Source organism: Ochotona princeps, chromosome 7, assembly GCF_030435755.1.
Source record: "Ochotona princeps isolate mOchPri1 chromosome 7, mOchPri1.hap1, whole genome shotgun sequence".
NCBI lineage: Eukaryota > Metazoa > Chordata > Mammalia > Lagomorpha > Ochotonidae > Ochotona > Ochotona princeps.
The window spans coordinates 63761599-63778524 of record NC_080838.1 but is presented as its reverse complement, the minus strand read 5'-3'; the positions used below and the strand labels follow the sequence as shown (position 1 = coordinate 63778524).

At 38.4% G+C, this 16926-nt stretch overlaps 1 protein-coding gene across 1 annotated transcript in view; it reads right to left on the bottom strand.

Annotated features, from left to right (window-relative positions):
• ANTXR2 (ANTXR cell adhesion molecule 2) overlaps positions 1 to 16926 on the bottom strand; it is a 136657-nt gene that overhangs the window by 40468 nt on the left and 79263 nt on the right. Inside the window, exons 15-16 of the mRNA XM_058667166.1 lie at positions 16547 to 16714; positions 16157 to 16237 (exon numbers count right to left, since the gene is read on the bottom strand). Coding sequence (XP_058523149.1) covers positions 16157 to 16237; positions 16547 to 16714 — 249 coding nt within the window. The remainder of the gene's footprint in view (positions 1 to 16156; positions 16238 to 16546; positions 16715 to 16926) is intronic.

The window sequence follows — 16926 nt, the reverse complement described above, 5'->3', positions numbered from 1 at the left end:
ATTTGCATCATGATCAAAGCAGAATTCATATCTAAACTAAATTTTGGGCTAACTTTTGTAATTCATGGTTAATGACACAATCTACTTTGCTGGCATGACTCAGTCAATTTACCTATCCTTTCCAAGTCTCAGTTTTCTTTAAAATAGGAATGATGGCATTTTATAGTCTTTGGCACAATGTTGGGCACAGTTGTTTTTCCATAGATCATGCTGATGTTTGACCACTGGTGATAACAATGATGACAGTGACACACATTGATGTCCTTAGGACCATATTCTGAAACAACTTTGAGTTTTGCCTTCCAAACTCGTCTTCACACAGTTCTGAACGCTTGCACTGTTTCACCATCATCATGATTATTTTGGGGCGCATCACAGCAGAGCCTTTCCTGATTTTCCCCATCTTTTTATTTTCCTGTTTTCAAACAAAGCCAAAGGTTGTTGCTTCCATGTCTTGATAGATACTTCTGTTTTACAGGACCATTGTATCACTCCTAATTCACATTCTATTTTTGGTAAAATACTTGTGATATGGGTGAAATATTAAGGGCTCAGGAGTTTGTGGTTAATAATTTTCATTCACGATATTTTTCTACATATAAGCAATGTTTAAAACTCATTTCAATTGATCCAGAGTAACAGGATCACTATTCTGGGGAATGTAGGGAGGAGAGAGAGATGGGTGATGCTGATTGACAGCTACGCGGTTATAATTAGCTAGGAGTAGGAGTTTCTGGGGGCCTATTGCACAGTAGGGTGACTACAGATAAGGATAATAGGCTGTCTGTGTTATAACAAAACAATAAGAGCTAGAAGAAAATGCTTCAAATGTTCCCACTATAAAAAATGATAAGTATTTGAGCAGATAGACATGTACATTTTTGACATTACAGCTTTTATGTGTCAATAAAAATGTTAAAATCATTATAAAAAATAGTAAGAGCATTCTAATGTAAGAATGAAATTATGACCAAGCCATGATCTCTTGTGGTTTGTTAAAACCATTAAAAGTCTACAGGTCAGAGGCTGGACAAATGTTGCTGGTCATCGACTTAACTTCAGGAAAAGAAGACAATAAAAGAAGGGTATTTGAACTCAATCAAAGAGATTGATTTTCATTTAAGATTTGTCCACTGTTTGTTAGGCCCAAATGGAAAAATCAATTTCAGTATGACCCATTGGGAAAACAGTATATAAACATAAAAATACATTGATGTATCTACACATCTCTGCATATTTAATGACAGGGGACAGTAATGCTCCCTAGTAACCATATTTACATTCCTTTGCAGCTGTAACACATGACAGCAAAATCCAATCTATCAAAAGCACAAATGAAATTATCTGGTATCACATACCCCTACCTCTTTTTTACTTGAAAGAAGAAAAATCAGTAATAGACAAGCCTTTCAAATATGGAGAAATAGAACAAAATTTAAATATTCATACTGATCACTTAAATTTGCATTCACTTTATATTCTTCCATGTGTAGTTTTTAGATTTACGTAAACTTAACAGTAAAAAAAATACACATAACAGATTTAGAAACAGTATTATAAGCATAATAGATTTAGAAGCATAGTATTATTACAGTCATGCAAACAGAACATTGTGAGGAATAGATGCCATTTTTACAGCTCTATGTTAATTTGTAAACTACTGATATTAATTAAGGATGGCCTCATGAAATGTTTAATTACAAAATACAAACCATTTATTAGATAAAATTGAACTACAAAGGCACGATTTCATTTAAACATAACTGTAAACAATAAATTAAACTTTTTTATCTGCAGCAAGTCTGTCTTTTACTGACAGTTCTAGCCAAGTCTAGTCCTTGACAGGTGATCCGCTGGACCCTGGATCCTGATTTGCTCACGTCCTACAGACAGTAATGGGAAAGTTCTATCCAGCTCAGGCTGAATTAACCAAAGCACCAGATAAAATTCAAAGACATCTACCTTTGTGACTAATCGTTTTTCAACACACAGCCATGCAAACTAAAGATCTGACACATTAGGAAGTCTGTGCTTCATTGAAGTGAATGAATAAACCAGAGTCTTCTGCCCCTCAGTGCTGTGCTCCTCCCCGTCTTCTAGCCAAGGGCTCCAGGAACTGTGGCATTCTGCCCTCCTCCTGTAATCCAGCACACCAACTCATGTTCCAGCCTTGGAAACCTCAAAATTCCTGGGATATATGCTATTTCATTCCTTTTGAGCCTGTGACCATACTTCTCTTTCTAGGAAACAGAACCTAATTAAGGATCTAATTACAATTTAGGAAGAGGCTGAATCACACTACTTGTAATATCCTTTGTAATGACAAAAAAACCTTACTCTATGTAGCTCATGCATTTTCTACAGACATCATTGCCACTTATAAATATCAATTTTGGGACTGGTGTATAGCATGAGGGTTAAAACACTCTCTGGCATGGTCATAGCCCATATTGGAGTGCCCAAGTTTTAAGCCTCCCAATTGCAGCTTCCTAGAAGAAGAAATGCTGGCTGTGACTGGTGTCACCCACATGGAAGATGAGGATTATGTGCCCAACTTCTGGTTTGGCTTGGCTCATGGCTCACTGGTATTGTGAAGATTTGAGGAGTGAACAGTCAGCTGGACGGTGTCTGCCTCTCTGTACCTTTCAAAATGAGTGAATGAATAAACACTAAATGTTATACATGAGACCAACACTGTGGTGTAGCAAGCTAAGCCTCCTCCTGGGAAACAAACATCCCATACTGCATTGCATGAGTGGAACAGTCACAGGCAAAAGGAAAAAGGATTCAAAGACGAATGCAAAATCATTCCGAGTTCCATTCTGTTCATTTTCAGGTGCTCAGGGCTTCAGCAACGGAACACAAAACCTTAAATCATCATGTATGGCTCATTATTTAAATAAATGTTTTCCTATTGCTTGGAAGTTTTTCAGACATTGGGATTTTTCTCATCCATCTCCTTTTTCAACTTTTTCTTTTGCATCTCCTATTTCCTGTATTCCCCTCCCTTTATTCTATATTTCATTCAATAATCTGACATTTCCTTCTGAGTGAAATAGTTTTATGCTGATAAACATGAAAGTAATATTATTCAGAGATATTGCTGGTGCCATATCTAGACATCCCATTTGGATTTATAGTTACTGCCTGTCCTTCCTAACAGCTTTACAGCAACTGTCAAAAGCTGGAGACTTAAACATTAACCTCGGCAAGATGTCAATGAAAACATATAAGAAACATTGATGCTTATCTCTCCTAAATTTCCTATCTCATAACGGAGCACCTAATGCCAGAGCATGAACAGTGCATTAAGGGCTTGACTTGAGTGCTAAGAACTCAGATTTAAAACTCTCAGTAATTAATTAAGATTAATGACCGAAGTCAGTCCCTGTTCCCCAATGTTACTCTTCCTCACATCTTGTCAATCCTCACTCCATGGCCCTCACTTGCTCCCCTCAGGCTGTGAAAACCCTAGGTCAGAAGCATTGATCCTATTATCTGCTGCTTTTGTATCTGAGATCAACAAAACAGACATTAGCAAATTTACAACCAACAGCTCAGACAGCTGCCCTACTTTCAGCACTTAATGGAAAAGGAACTAATCTAGAGCATAGAACTAATCTAGAGCATAGAACTAGTTCATCAATCTGGCTTCCAAGGACAGGGAAAGCCACCACACCTCTCCCGGAGAACAAGATTCGAATTAAATCGTCAGCCACCTTTCCTCTGTCGAGAGGAGCCAGCTCTTCAGCACACTGGACTGACGTGATACTCAGGCAACAGACACACACACAGCCTTGCACCACCGATCATTACGTAAAACGTCAAATGACGTAAAAATACATGATTGGTCTGCGACAAACGCAGATCGCCCAAAACCCCTAGTCACTGACAACTCTACTTGGATCAAAGATCAAATCTATAAGAGAAATGTAATGGTAGCCAAAAAAAAAAAAAAAGAGGGGGGTATATTCTGACAAATATAATTAATAAACATCGTAAGCCTTCATCCAGAGTTTGACTTTAAGTAACTTGATTACATCATGCTTTTATAACTGAAAAATATTTAATAGATTTAGTTGTAACTTGAAATTAATCATCCAAAAATTACAAATTTAGCTACATATAAGTATTATACTTATGCATCAGCACCCTCAGGTTTATTTATAGCGAAAATAATTCAAACTTGTCAAATTTCAAAATGATCTTAACTTTCTCAGTATGTTATTTCCTGGGAAAAGCTATGAGGGTAAACAAAAAACAATAATAACAAAACTAACATTCTGCAAAGTTTAGTGATGTATATATTATAAATCAGTGGGACCTAATGCATATATTCATCATTAACTTAATTTTATTCCTAATTATAATAAAACTAAAAAGAGCTGAAAACCAATGTCTCATGCATATAATACTATAAGGTAATGTTACTTGGTGGAAAAGGACAGGCCTTAAAACATTAAAATCTTGACCCTGCTCACTGAGTTATGGGAATTGCAATTGTGTGCTTATGTCTACTGGAACTCAACTTAAATCTATCCAATGAAGAAATAGCCAATGAGGGAGGGGCAAGAGTCATATCACTAAAATCTGAAAGCCCTCCATGAGGAATATAGTTAAATCAAGTTACCCACAGATAATGCAGTGACAATAGAGCATCCAAGTGGAAAATTCATATGAGCTCTCAAGACACACAAGTGGAATTCAGCAGAGACAAGAAGAACGGCCAAGAGTGATGTGCCTGATGATGCCAAGAAAGCCGTGAAAGTCCCAATTTTCTCCAGAGAAAATATGAGAGGTGAGAAATTCAGAACAGTCCAACCTTAGGAATCAAGCAATACTGAAACCTAGAGGTCACGGAAATGAAAAAGTTAGCCAAAGGTCAGTGGACAGCAACCTCTCTTTAGAGCTTTTACCTATATACCATGTATGTAATCACACCGTTTTTATTTTTGCTGAATCATGTCTCGGATTTATTAACTCTGTCCTACGCCTAGGTGTGCCTGTGTGCGTTCAAACATCATTAGGGTGGCTGGAAGGGAAGCAACTACAGTGAATTTGTAATAACTACTTGTCTAAGAAATCATTACGGCTCAGGTGTTAGCCATGGCAGAAAAATCGATTTGATTTAAATTTAAGTGAAACCTCTAATTTTGACCCAAAACAAAACAAAAAAAAGCAACACTATACAAGATGATGAAAAGTATGTGTGTATGAAAATATATATAATATTTACCAGTGTACTATGTTCAGCATACTCACCTGGGTGCCCAGAAGCATTATGAAAACCTAAAGCTTAGGAAAATATAAACATCTTTTTCCCACTGTTTTTAGTGGGAAAAGCTCTTCAAGGACAGAGATATTGAAATCGCGGAATAAAATTATTTTGAAATAAGCAAGAATTTGCAGTCTATCCTAACCCCACTTTTTAAAAATCATAAAGGGAAGACAGGAAATGTCCTGTAATCTTTCAAAATTAAGGAAGAATTACATTTTAATCCAAATTAAGAAAGAACAAAATGGCAGATAAATAATATGCTGTTTTTGAAGATTATATTTTACATCTTAAAATCATGTCAGCTTCAAAATTCTGAAATGTTAGAAGCTGCAATGTAATTCAAAGTAGAATTAATAGAAAATATATAGATTACGTGAGGCAGTTTTGAAGAGGGATTTTATTGTGATTCTAAGAATATATTATATGGGCTGGCACTGCGGAGTAAGCAGTAAAGCCATCTCCTGCCACACAGAATCTCACAGGAGTGTTGGTTCATATCCCAGCTGCTCCATGGCTAATCCAGCCTAGGAAACCATCAAAAGATAGCCCATGTTCCCTGCCCCCCGGCACCCATATGGGGGAGCCAAAGAAGCTCCTGTCTTCCGACTTTCGACCAGCCCAACTTCAGAGACTGTGGAAATTTGGGAAGTGAACCAGCAGGTAGAAGACCTCTGCCTCTCCCCTCTGTCTCTCAATAATTTATAAAAATCCAAATGTTTTACTTATAAACTTTAAGATGTTACATTTAGTAAAAATTTCAGAATATGGTTTTTCTTTATAGTATATATTTGCAATAATGGGTTTATACATTTTTAAGAATAAGGCGAGAGTTAAGAGTATTTGACTCACACCAATTTTGTTATTTTGAGTTATAAAGATTTCTTTCAACTATACTTCTTTTATTATTATTATTTATTATTTTTATTGGAAAGGAGGAGAGACAGAGAGGAAGATCTTCCTTCCAATGGTTCACTCCCCAAGTGACTGCAACGGCCGGTGCTGTGCCGATCCAAAGCCAGGAGCCAGGAGCTCTTCCGAGTCTCCCACGCAGGGCAGAGTCCCAATGCTTTGGGCCGTCCTCAACTGCTTTCCCAGGCCACAAGCAGGGAGCTGGATGGGAAAGCAGGGCGGCCGGGATTAGAATTGACGACCATATGGGATCCTGGCGCTTGCAAGGTGAGGACTTTAACCACTACGCTATTGCTCTGGGCCCTCAACTATACTTCTAATGGAGGGACTGATAGAAAGGCACCATTACAGCACACTTTGTTTAAGATCAAGAACTTAAATCTGCACAGAGACACCATCAAAATACTAGAGAAAAACATAGAGCACTCTACAAGACACAGACATGGGCAAAGACTTCTTAGAAAAGTCACCAAAACCACAGGTGGTTAAAGCCAAAAACAAATGGGATTACACCAAACTAAGAAGCTTCTTTACAACAATGGAATGACACAGTGAAGAAGCAACTAACAGAAAGGGATGAATCTTTGCAACATGTGCAACAGATAGGGCACTAATATCCAAGATGTACAAAAAATTAAAGAAACTCAACAGCAAACAAACAACCCAGTTGAGAAATGGATGAAAGACTTGGGCAGACATTTTTCAAAAGAAAAAAAATTCAAATGGCTAATAGACCAAAAAGAAAAAAATGCTCAAGCTCCTTTGCTCTTAGAGAAATGCAAATAAAGCCACAGTGATGTTCCCTCTAACCCCAGCGAGAATGCCCTATTACAGATATCAACAAACAACACCTGCTGGTGAGCATGTGAGGGAAAGGGTACTCCACCCCCTGTTGGTGGGAGTCTTTACTAGTAAAGCCACTACTATGGACATCAGTATAGAGAGTGTTCAAACAACTGATAATTGACCTACCATACAACCCAACCACATCCCACTCCTGGTATGTATCCCAAGGAAATAAAATCCACATGCTAGAGAGTGTGACCTGCAACCCTGTATTTATAGCAGTACAAGCCACAATAGCAAAGACATGAAGAAAACCCAGATGCCCATCAACAGATGAATGTATGAGAAAACTGTCATACATCTACTCTGGAAAACTATTCAGTCATAAAAAAAGAGGGAAATCCTAGCATTTGCAACAAAATGGTCCCAACTAGAAACCATCACATTTGGTGAAATAAGCCACTTCCTAAAGATAAATATCATGTTCTTTCTGACACAAGACAGCCACCAGGCAATCTTGCAACTATAACAAAGGGACTATACTGGTGTGACAATTTGAGGAATAATAGTGGGAGGGAAACACAGGGATGCAGGGAGAGGAGGGATAGGGTAGATCCTCTTTATCTCCACAGTTTTATCATACATAATTTCATTATTATAATTTCTATAAAGAAAGACAAATCTAGCTATCTGTCCTCCTGTACTGTGAACCCTACCTTGAACTCCAGGTTCATTTGCCCAAATAAGACTCTCTAATCAAGATACATACATACATACATAAGTTTGCTGTTGGTTTATCTACCTACTATGTAATTTTTTTACCATTATTTCATAATGTATTCCTCCATTGCAAAACAGTTACTGGGGCAAGAGCTTCACTGGTCATTTTCTTGACTGCATTAAAATGCAGGAGGAGTGACTGGGTACCACGAAGGTTTGAGTAAGCACACTCCACGGTGTTTGGCACAACCAGCAAACCTCCCAGCAACACATGTTTCAGAACAATATGGCCCTGCCCCCACTAACGTAAACAGGATATTACAGTATTTCAAGGCTACCCTAGGAAGTGAAGTCAAGAGATAACAAAGACACTAGTGTAATAAGAGGGAGGAAAAGCTTAATGTTCCTGTTTCCCAATAACGCCCTGTGATGAACAGCCTAGAAAAATCATAGTAAATGTCAAGGAATAAAAGGTAGTTAGCATGGAGTTTCAAAACATTGTGATGTTTGTCTCTATTTTTTCATCTTAGAATTTAAAAAATGGAAAAAGGATGAAAGCACGAAGGGACTTCTGTATACAAACGCTTCCACTAAAGGCGTTTTCTTAGCGTCCTTAAATTCAGCACACAGTGTGGCTATATGATTAAAAATGTTTAGATGAAATCTAAAAATTAAAGCTTAGGAATGTTTAAAGGCTTATTTATCTATTAAAAGGGGAGGAAAGAAAATGAGAGACAGATATTTCATCTACCAGTTCACACTCCCAAATGGCCACGACAGCCAGGACCTCCATCCGGGTTTTCCAGATGGGGGTCAGGAACCCCGGTGTCATCTTCTGCTGCCTCCGAGGTGCTTCAGCAGGAAGCTGCCCTGGAAACCGAGCAGTCAGGACTGGAACCAGCACTCCGGCATGGGGCGTGCACATCCAAGTGGAGGCTCAATCCTGCAGCACCAACTCCACGACTGTAGTCATTTTTAAATGGCGACTTTTGAGGAAAAAATTACATTGTAACGCCTAGACTGGCAATAAAAATAATACCTTACAAACTGTTTTTAAAAGGAATGCAGCCTTTAGCATAATTCTAGGCACACTCTTCATTATCAAATCATAGGACTTGGAGTTTCTGGTTTCTCTTGAAGATCTCCAGTGGTTTACATGCTGCAAATGTGTTGGGGAACACAAAGGCAGTGTGATATCATACGTCTGCTCTCAAAAGTCCTGCAAGCACCAAGGTGAAGAGCAGCGCCAGGCGATGCTCTGTAAGTACTATGGCACTCTGAGTGCTTCATGGGCGGGGTAGACTGATGAAAAAGCTGCCGGTGAACGGGCCTGGCCAGCTGGTTTGCACAGAATCCAGGAGCGGCACGAACAGGTGTAAACATACATCAAGGACTATGGAGAGACCCAAGAAGTAGAGGCTACATCATCCACCGTGGTTGTAATCTGACTTGTTGGTGCCTCTTCAATGACCTTGTGCTATCTATACCTTCAGATGCGTTGTGTTTCATTGTAAACCTTTAAACACTGGACAGCTAAGACTGTCCCGTCACAGCAGACATTTCCTACAAAAGCAGCCATTGCTAAACTTCTCAACAATGGGCACTTGTGCACCACGTGACATCCTCTCCAAAACACATTTAGTTTAACTGAAAACTCACCATGTAATGATGAGGCCCTGTCAGCAGCGGGGAAGACCCTGCCACCCACAGCAACTGCCCCAGGCCTCAGCTGCCCAGCTGCTGCTCCCTGCTCGGGAAGACTCCTGTCTAAAGGTGCAGGGGTCACGCAGCTAGTTTATCTGTGAGCGAGTATAAACTTTATGAATGATTAGCAATTACATCCCCATAGATCCTTTATTACCTACCATACTCTGCTGCTCTTACCAGGCTAATATTTTCAACAATTCTATTATGCCATAGAGTTGAGTATACAATTTTGAGTTTTTCATAATGTACAAAATGAAAATGCAACAAATTCTTGACTTTTTTTTCCTGGATGAAGATAGTACTAAAGCGGAGTAGGGACAATGTCCAAATAAAGAACATTTCTATTTACTTTTTTGTTAAATGGAGCTCTTCTCACTTTAATACCTTCCATTGTAGGTATGAAACACTTATAAAAAGGCAACACATTAAAGTCTGTGTATACAAAGAAAAGCTCTAAAAACAAACAAATAGGGGATGTGGCTCACGGGTGTTACTGGGTTACTGGGTTTTCTCAGTCTACAAACTGACGCCCACCTCCTGGTGCCCCAGGAAGGCTCTGAAGGTGAACTACCCTCCACCACAGCCCAGCATCTCCACGGAGATTTAATTGGTTTGTGGAACAACTCCAAAACCAGTGTTCTGCTTTCTTCTTTCTTTGCCTTTCTGTTTCTCTCTCTTTTCCAATAATAAAAAAAAAAGGACAAACGCATGGTAATGCATCATTTATAAATTACCTTGTTACTGCAAAAAAACAAAACACTGCTTTGAAAACCAAACAAACTCCTGCTGCGGACTGGGGCACGTTTGATGGAGGCCCTTCAAAAGAGTCCATGGCTTAATGGAGGTTGTTTGTGTGGGGACTTGGATCTGTACCTGCTGTCCCCTGTCACTCCCCGGAAACTTGGCGGCAGATGTTGCAGCGTCAAGTTGTCTCTGAAGTGGCTTTCTGTCCCAGTCTCCCCACCACCACGGAGTCAAACTACATTAGATCTCTTATTTATGCCTAAGGCAAGTTTGGGAGCGCAGCTGTGTCCACCCCCCAGCTCCTACCTTTGGTGTTTTAGGCCTCGGGCAGAGAGTGGGAGACCAAAACCGTGCAGCCGCTCTCAACTACCTCTGCTGATAATCGGGTGCTCGCTGCGGGCCAGGGAGGCCGCTGCCGCCACCGCCAGCAGATGTTGGCGACAACCTGCGCGGCGCACACCTGCACGCACCGCGCCCTGAAACATTCATGACTCCAAGGACCCCGTGCGCCACCATCAAAGCTCGGGCCGGACCGGCCAGCGCGGCAGGCGCAGAGGCGGCGGGAGGGAGTCGCCGAGCCGGGAGACCTGGCGTGGCTTTGATACTTTATGCCTCAACTTCAGTTCCTTGATCAAGGCTTTCAATTCAGCGGTGAATTCTTCCCCGAATGAGCCCGGTGCGGGCCATAAAAGGAGAACATTTGGCTGCAAATCCACCGTGACGGGACTTGCAGGGGAAACGTGCGTGACTCGGGGTTTAGTTCTGGGTACACCGATCTGTTTATTAAACTAAACTCTCAAGAGGCTGGTTCTGCAGTCAACAATTTATAAATAAATGACAAGATTGTTTTCCAAGGTGGAAAACATGCTGTCGGCTACACAGAGTTGGTGTTCCAGGGAACCATTAGATTCGGCCTGAAAACAATTTCTTTTCACAGTCTCAGGCAACATCAAGCTTGTTTTACCTGGTTGTTGTGTGGGTTTTTTCTTTTTTTTTTTTTTAGGATTGTATTACTTCCTTAAAAATTGAGATATAAGAAAGTCGTCTCATTTATTTCTTGACAATCTGCATCCATTTCCAACAATCAGAAAAAAAATTTCTCAAATCTGCCTAATTTCTGCTGTGTAAACACACACACACACACATCTTTATCAACCCAAGAACAACAAAAACGCTTAGAAAATGTATTTAATAATTTATATGCTGATAAGAATGTTTCTTTTAAAAAGAATTGGCCATAATAGCCAATAACATTTGTTCCAATGAATTATTTGCTATGTGTAAATAAAACTTTCTATTGGAAATCAGTGTATCTAATCTACACTGATGCATTGCTATTTACAAGTTGCCCAATATATAATGGGAAAAATTTACTGGGAAAATAGATTTTTAGGTATAAAAATGATCAGCATTTTCAAAGGGAAATGAGCATCTTATACATACATACATACATACATATGTATGAAATATTTCATGAGTTAATCTGAGGTCAATACTTAATTTAAGCAAATGTAATTAAATTATAAGAAGGATTTTTATCTTGTACTATGGAACTTGGATAAGTTGAACACAGTACCCAAAACTGACAAAGGAACATCAGACTGTTTTCATTCAATCACTGTATCCTGGATTACCCCAAATAATCTCTGTTTCTCTCTCAATCTCTCAATCTCTCTCTCTCTCACTCACACACACAAACACAATAACATACACAATGCACACATTGAAGTAAACTTCCCCTTTCTGTAAGACAGGCGTTAGGTTGAGCAAGCTATTTTTAAAGAACAACCTTATACATAAAGGACACTATAGTTTTGGCTTCTTCAGTAGGTTAAATTTAAATTTTCTCTCTTTCATGTACTGTTATATAAAAAAGTAGTCATATCTATATAAAGTAAGTTGGTAAAAATCGCAAGGCTGAATGGGTTTAATTTTTCAGGATTTAATTGTCCACAAAAAGTAGAAAGCAATAGTAATCTATGGTCTGATTCTCAAAGACAGATGAAGCCTTACCTACACAAAGCATCACATTTAATGTCATGCACCAAAATTAGCTTTGCCAAATAGACACTAATTCCCTGACACACTTCTTGTCTGAGAGTTATCATCTCATACTATGTAAATAACTGTATGTTCCCTAAATGAAAAACACTCTAAAGCAAAAACTAAATAAAAATATCCCTGGAATTTAAATTTTTAAATTTCTGAGAAAAAATGATATTTTAAAAATATAAATAAAATATGTGGGATGTGGAGTCAGTGTGGTAGCCCAACAATCTAATTCTCCACCTACAAGCGCTGACATGCCTTACCAGTGCAGCACAGTTCTTGAACCAACTGCTCCACTTCCGATCCAGCTCTGTTCATGACCTGGAAAAGCAGTGGAAGATGGCCCTATCCCTGGGACCCTACAACTATATGGGAGACCAGAAGCTCCTAGATCCTAGTTTCAGATCAGCTCAGCTCCAGCTGTTGAAGCTATTTAGGGAAGGAATCAACAGATGAAGATCATTTTCTTTCCTCCCTTTCCAATAAAAAATAAATATTTATAAAATATATGTGGCACGTAAGTCATAGTACAGATTTTTTCATGTATAAAGCCAAGTGATCATTTATTTTTATTTTTGGATAATAACATGTTGCATTTAAGTTACTGTAGAGCCTTTTAAATGAAATCTACTAAAACATTTATCATGGTTAAATGTCTTATGATTGGTATAGATTATTTTGGGTAAAAGTGTCATGAGAGTCCCATGGTTGATTTCATAAAAAAAGCCCTTAACTGTGCTCCTGAGAGATGAACAGGAATATTGAAGGTTTCATTCATTCAAAAGTAGTCAACAGAAATATGTAAGAAATGTGAAAACTGGTATAAGAAATTAGCAAAGCTGAAAGTAAAAGCACAGTACATGTAACTGTGTTTAAGGAGAAACACGAAGGGCACAAACAAGGAAAAGAAGAGGAAGCAAACACAGCAAGAGAAGAAGCATTCTAGAGAACAGGAACCCAAAGCAAGATAACGACTTTCTAAAACCAAGATGTAAACATACCAAAAAATGCTGGGATCTTCGGTTGCCTGAGGAGTATACAGAAAGCTGATTCACCAAAGTACTGGAACAACTCTAACTGTGTAATTCTATCATGTAATCTTTGTGCAAACACAATTATAGGTAAGTATGTGCATGGGGTGGGGCATTAATATTGGAATTAACACTGTCAAATAAAGACCCCGCAGATGATAAATTCACATAAATTCAGATATTCTGAATATTCACATATTCGGTGAAACACGGAAAATGGAAAGATGGCAAGAAACAGATGGCCAAGATTTATCAAGTTGTCAGAAAGGAAAAGGTTATATTCTGACAACTATTGATGACATAAAATTCCAACAGACAAATATTAAATATTTTGAAGGGACACTAGCAAGAAACACAGCAGCAAGAGAACAAGCTATGCCAAGCGTACTTGACTGCTATAAACAATTTTGTGTGGTTGGTTTAGTTGTATGGGTAGACATACAAGTATCTTAAATTCAGCAAGGACTTTCACAAACATTAATATTGCCTGTGAATACTGCGGTTTACTGAGGTTGTTTTTGGGTAGGGTTCCTCGCTTTCTGAGAGGAACACTGATTAACTATGGAGTGTTACCTGTAGGGCAAACTCTCTCATGGTTTGCCACCCTGAGGTGGTAAAAAGTAGTTTAAAATAAGCTTAAAAAGCTTGCAGGTGACAAAATGTCAAAAGTGGTAAAGCTAAAAAGGACAGCTATGATATGTTCCATTTCTGATGCAGCTCCTGACTCAAGGCCTGGGAAAAGTATTTGGAGACGAAGTGTTTAGGCTCCTGCTGCCCACATGGGAAACCCAGATGAAGCTCCGGACTCCTGCTTCAGTACTCGGCACGTGGCTTACTTGGAGACTGAACCAGCAGGTGGAAGATTGCTTGCTCGCTCACACACGCTCTCTCTCTTCTCTCTCATTGACTTTCAAAATAAATAATAAGTAAATCCTTAAAAATAAAATTAACATACTGCATCAGAAACACACAATATTATATATTTCATGAAATTATCAATTCGATGAACCAACAACTGATGTTTAATAAACTTAAAGTCTTGCATTTAAGTAAAAACAGGCCAAAAACAAACAAATAATTCATACAGGTGTAAAGCAGGAAATGTGAGATTTTAGTCAGCTTCACAAAAAATTCTTGAAATTTCAAGTTTTGTCTTAAGTTTCTCTTCAAAATGCATTTGCAATCAAAACCTACACAGGACTGATTTAGCAAAATAATTCAAAAATGTGTTAGGGGATGCTTCATTACATAATATATATCACCTTCCTAAAATGAAGTTCTGAATATTGAAAAAAATCTGACCTTAACAGATAGAAAATTATTGTAGAATTATTGTACATGAAAGTTGGACTATGGTGCTTCCTACAAAACAGCAAAGGAAATCTTGGTCAACATATGAACGTGGAAGTATATTTGTGAATTACATAAAAATTAACCTAATTTACTGGGGCACATGTGCAATAATCTAGCACTGTAATTAAGAAAGATGCTAAATGTATCTGCCCCATACATTAGGAAATAAATTGCTGAAAGAATGATAATAAAGCATTTTTCACAAAACCAAGAATGTCCATGAATCTGACTTCAAAGATTTCTTCTTTTCTATTTTCAACCAACCTTTCTGGTTTTAATCTCTAAACCCTAGATTTTAATCTCTAATCACCTCAGATTCTGTACCTGGCTGCCTCAATGTCTTTGCTCATGACAGCTCTGTAGAAACACTCATTTGGCTTACTTCAACCTATTGGAATCCTACCTATTTTTTTGAAGATCGAAGGACTGTATTTTTAACAGGCTTTCTTTAATCCCTCCAGAGTGAGTTCACCTCTTTCTCTATCCACTGGCAAGTTCTCAGATCACACTACAGAATATTGTTCTTTGTGTTCAAATTTTAGACGGAAAGACAAAGATGACAGTTCTTGCCAACACTTCCACAGTACCTGACATCACGATTTGTTGCAAATTTAGAATTCAAGTACTGAATGGAATCAAAATTAGTGGAATGACAAAGGACCAAACACTGAATTTTAATAATAAAGAAATATACAAAGTATGAGCAAGAACACAGTGACTGCTTTTGCTGCCTGCTATATCCTTCATGACTACTAGTCCAGTACCCAGAACTTAATAAAGTAAAAATGATTGAACAAGTTGGTGAGTGTCTACCTTCGGGGAAAGAAAACTAATTTTAAAATACATGAGCTAAAAGTGCAGCATGCTGGGAGAAAGAGTTGTCATACATTGTTTGCAAACAACACCACATTAAACCTGAACTTAAATAGAACAAATTCCGTTTTATTAGAATGTTCGACTAAGAACCACAGCAATCTGAAGACAAAACAGACTTCTTTATAAATTAAGTAGTTCTCACTTCCTGTGATCCTAATAAATGGCAAATGATCTGCTGGAGAAACTACAGAACTATTTCAAGTCGGATTTCCTAAACAGCTAAAGTCAGGACATTTTTTCTTTCAGTTATCCCCACTTAACAGAAGTGAACTGTTAAGACTTGTGGCCAATGGCACTCAGGTTCTCAAGTGTTTTCCCCGAATCCCACTGCTACTGAACACTACAGCAAAACTTGAGCAATAAGCCTCCCTCCACTGGGCCATTGGCTCAATGCTCAGAACTTGGTGCTTCTGACTAAAAGGATATATGTGCTTATTAAAGCATGGATAAAAATGCCCGTCTGTCTTATGACACACTTGAACACAGAGTGACATGAAACTGTGGCTTGAACATCACATTATAGAACAGATAATGGAAAACAATAATGATTAATCAGGCACTCTATGGACTAAGAACTAAGACTAGACAATAATAATTCTTTACCTAATAAGGGCTTATAAAATTATCTTTGACCAATGTTTTCATTTCTTGTGTGATATGACACAAGCAGTCAACTCCTTCTCAACAGGGGAAATGTACAAACCTCATCTCCTTCCTGAGGTCGCATCAGGGAAACACGATCGTATTGTCGCCGCAGCAAGGCCCAGAGTGCGTCAAGACGACCCTAGAGGGAAAAACAAAACTGTAAATTCAGGGGAACGTTCAACCTCTATTTACAGAATCAATAAAGAGGAAAAAAAACGTAAAATGTCATTGTTACAATTTTATTCACAAATAAACAAAATTAAACAATAAATAAATAAAAAATAAACGAAATAAATTTTTTAAATAAACAAAAAAAATGTGAGTGGTTCTCAGCGTTGAGGAAGTACTCCTTTGTAAGAGTACAAATGTTTGCTCTCCCTGGAATGGGAGGATTATAAAAAGTCACTGTTGCTTTAGGAGCTGTAAGTTACACACATTGAACAAATACCTTAATTGGCGTGTACCACTTTGTTTGCGGAGGCTGGTAGGTGGGCTTGGGCTTGGGTGGTCTAGGCCTGATGGGTTCCTCTGACTCTTCGGGAAGTGTCACCACAGCATTTTTGGCTTTCTCTAGCCTCGCACCTTCCTCAGTAGATCCTTTATCACCCCAACGCACCTTTAAAACAAAAACAGCAATGCAGATGTCACACCCAAGCATCCTAGAGGAACAAGCTCCTGCTGGGTAGATGTTTGTTTTACCATCTCAGAGTCATTTGTGTAGGTATACCAACTGCCAGATCTTGTTCTGAGAATATTTACAGGCTCATCAACCATTCTTGTTACATTTAATAATACAATGTAATTAATGAATTAAAAAAATAATAATAA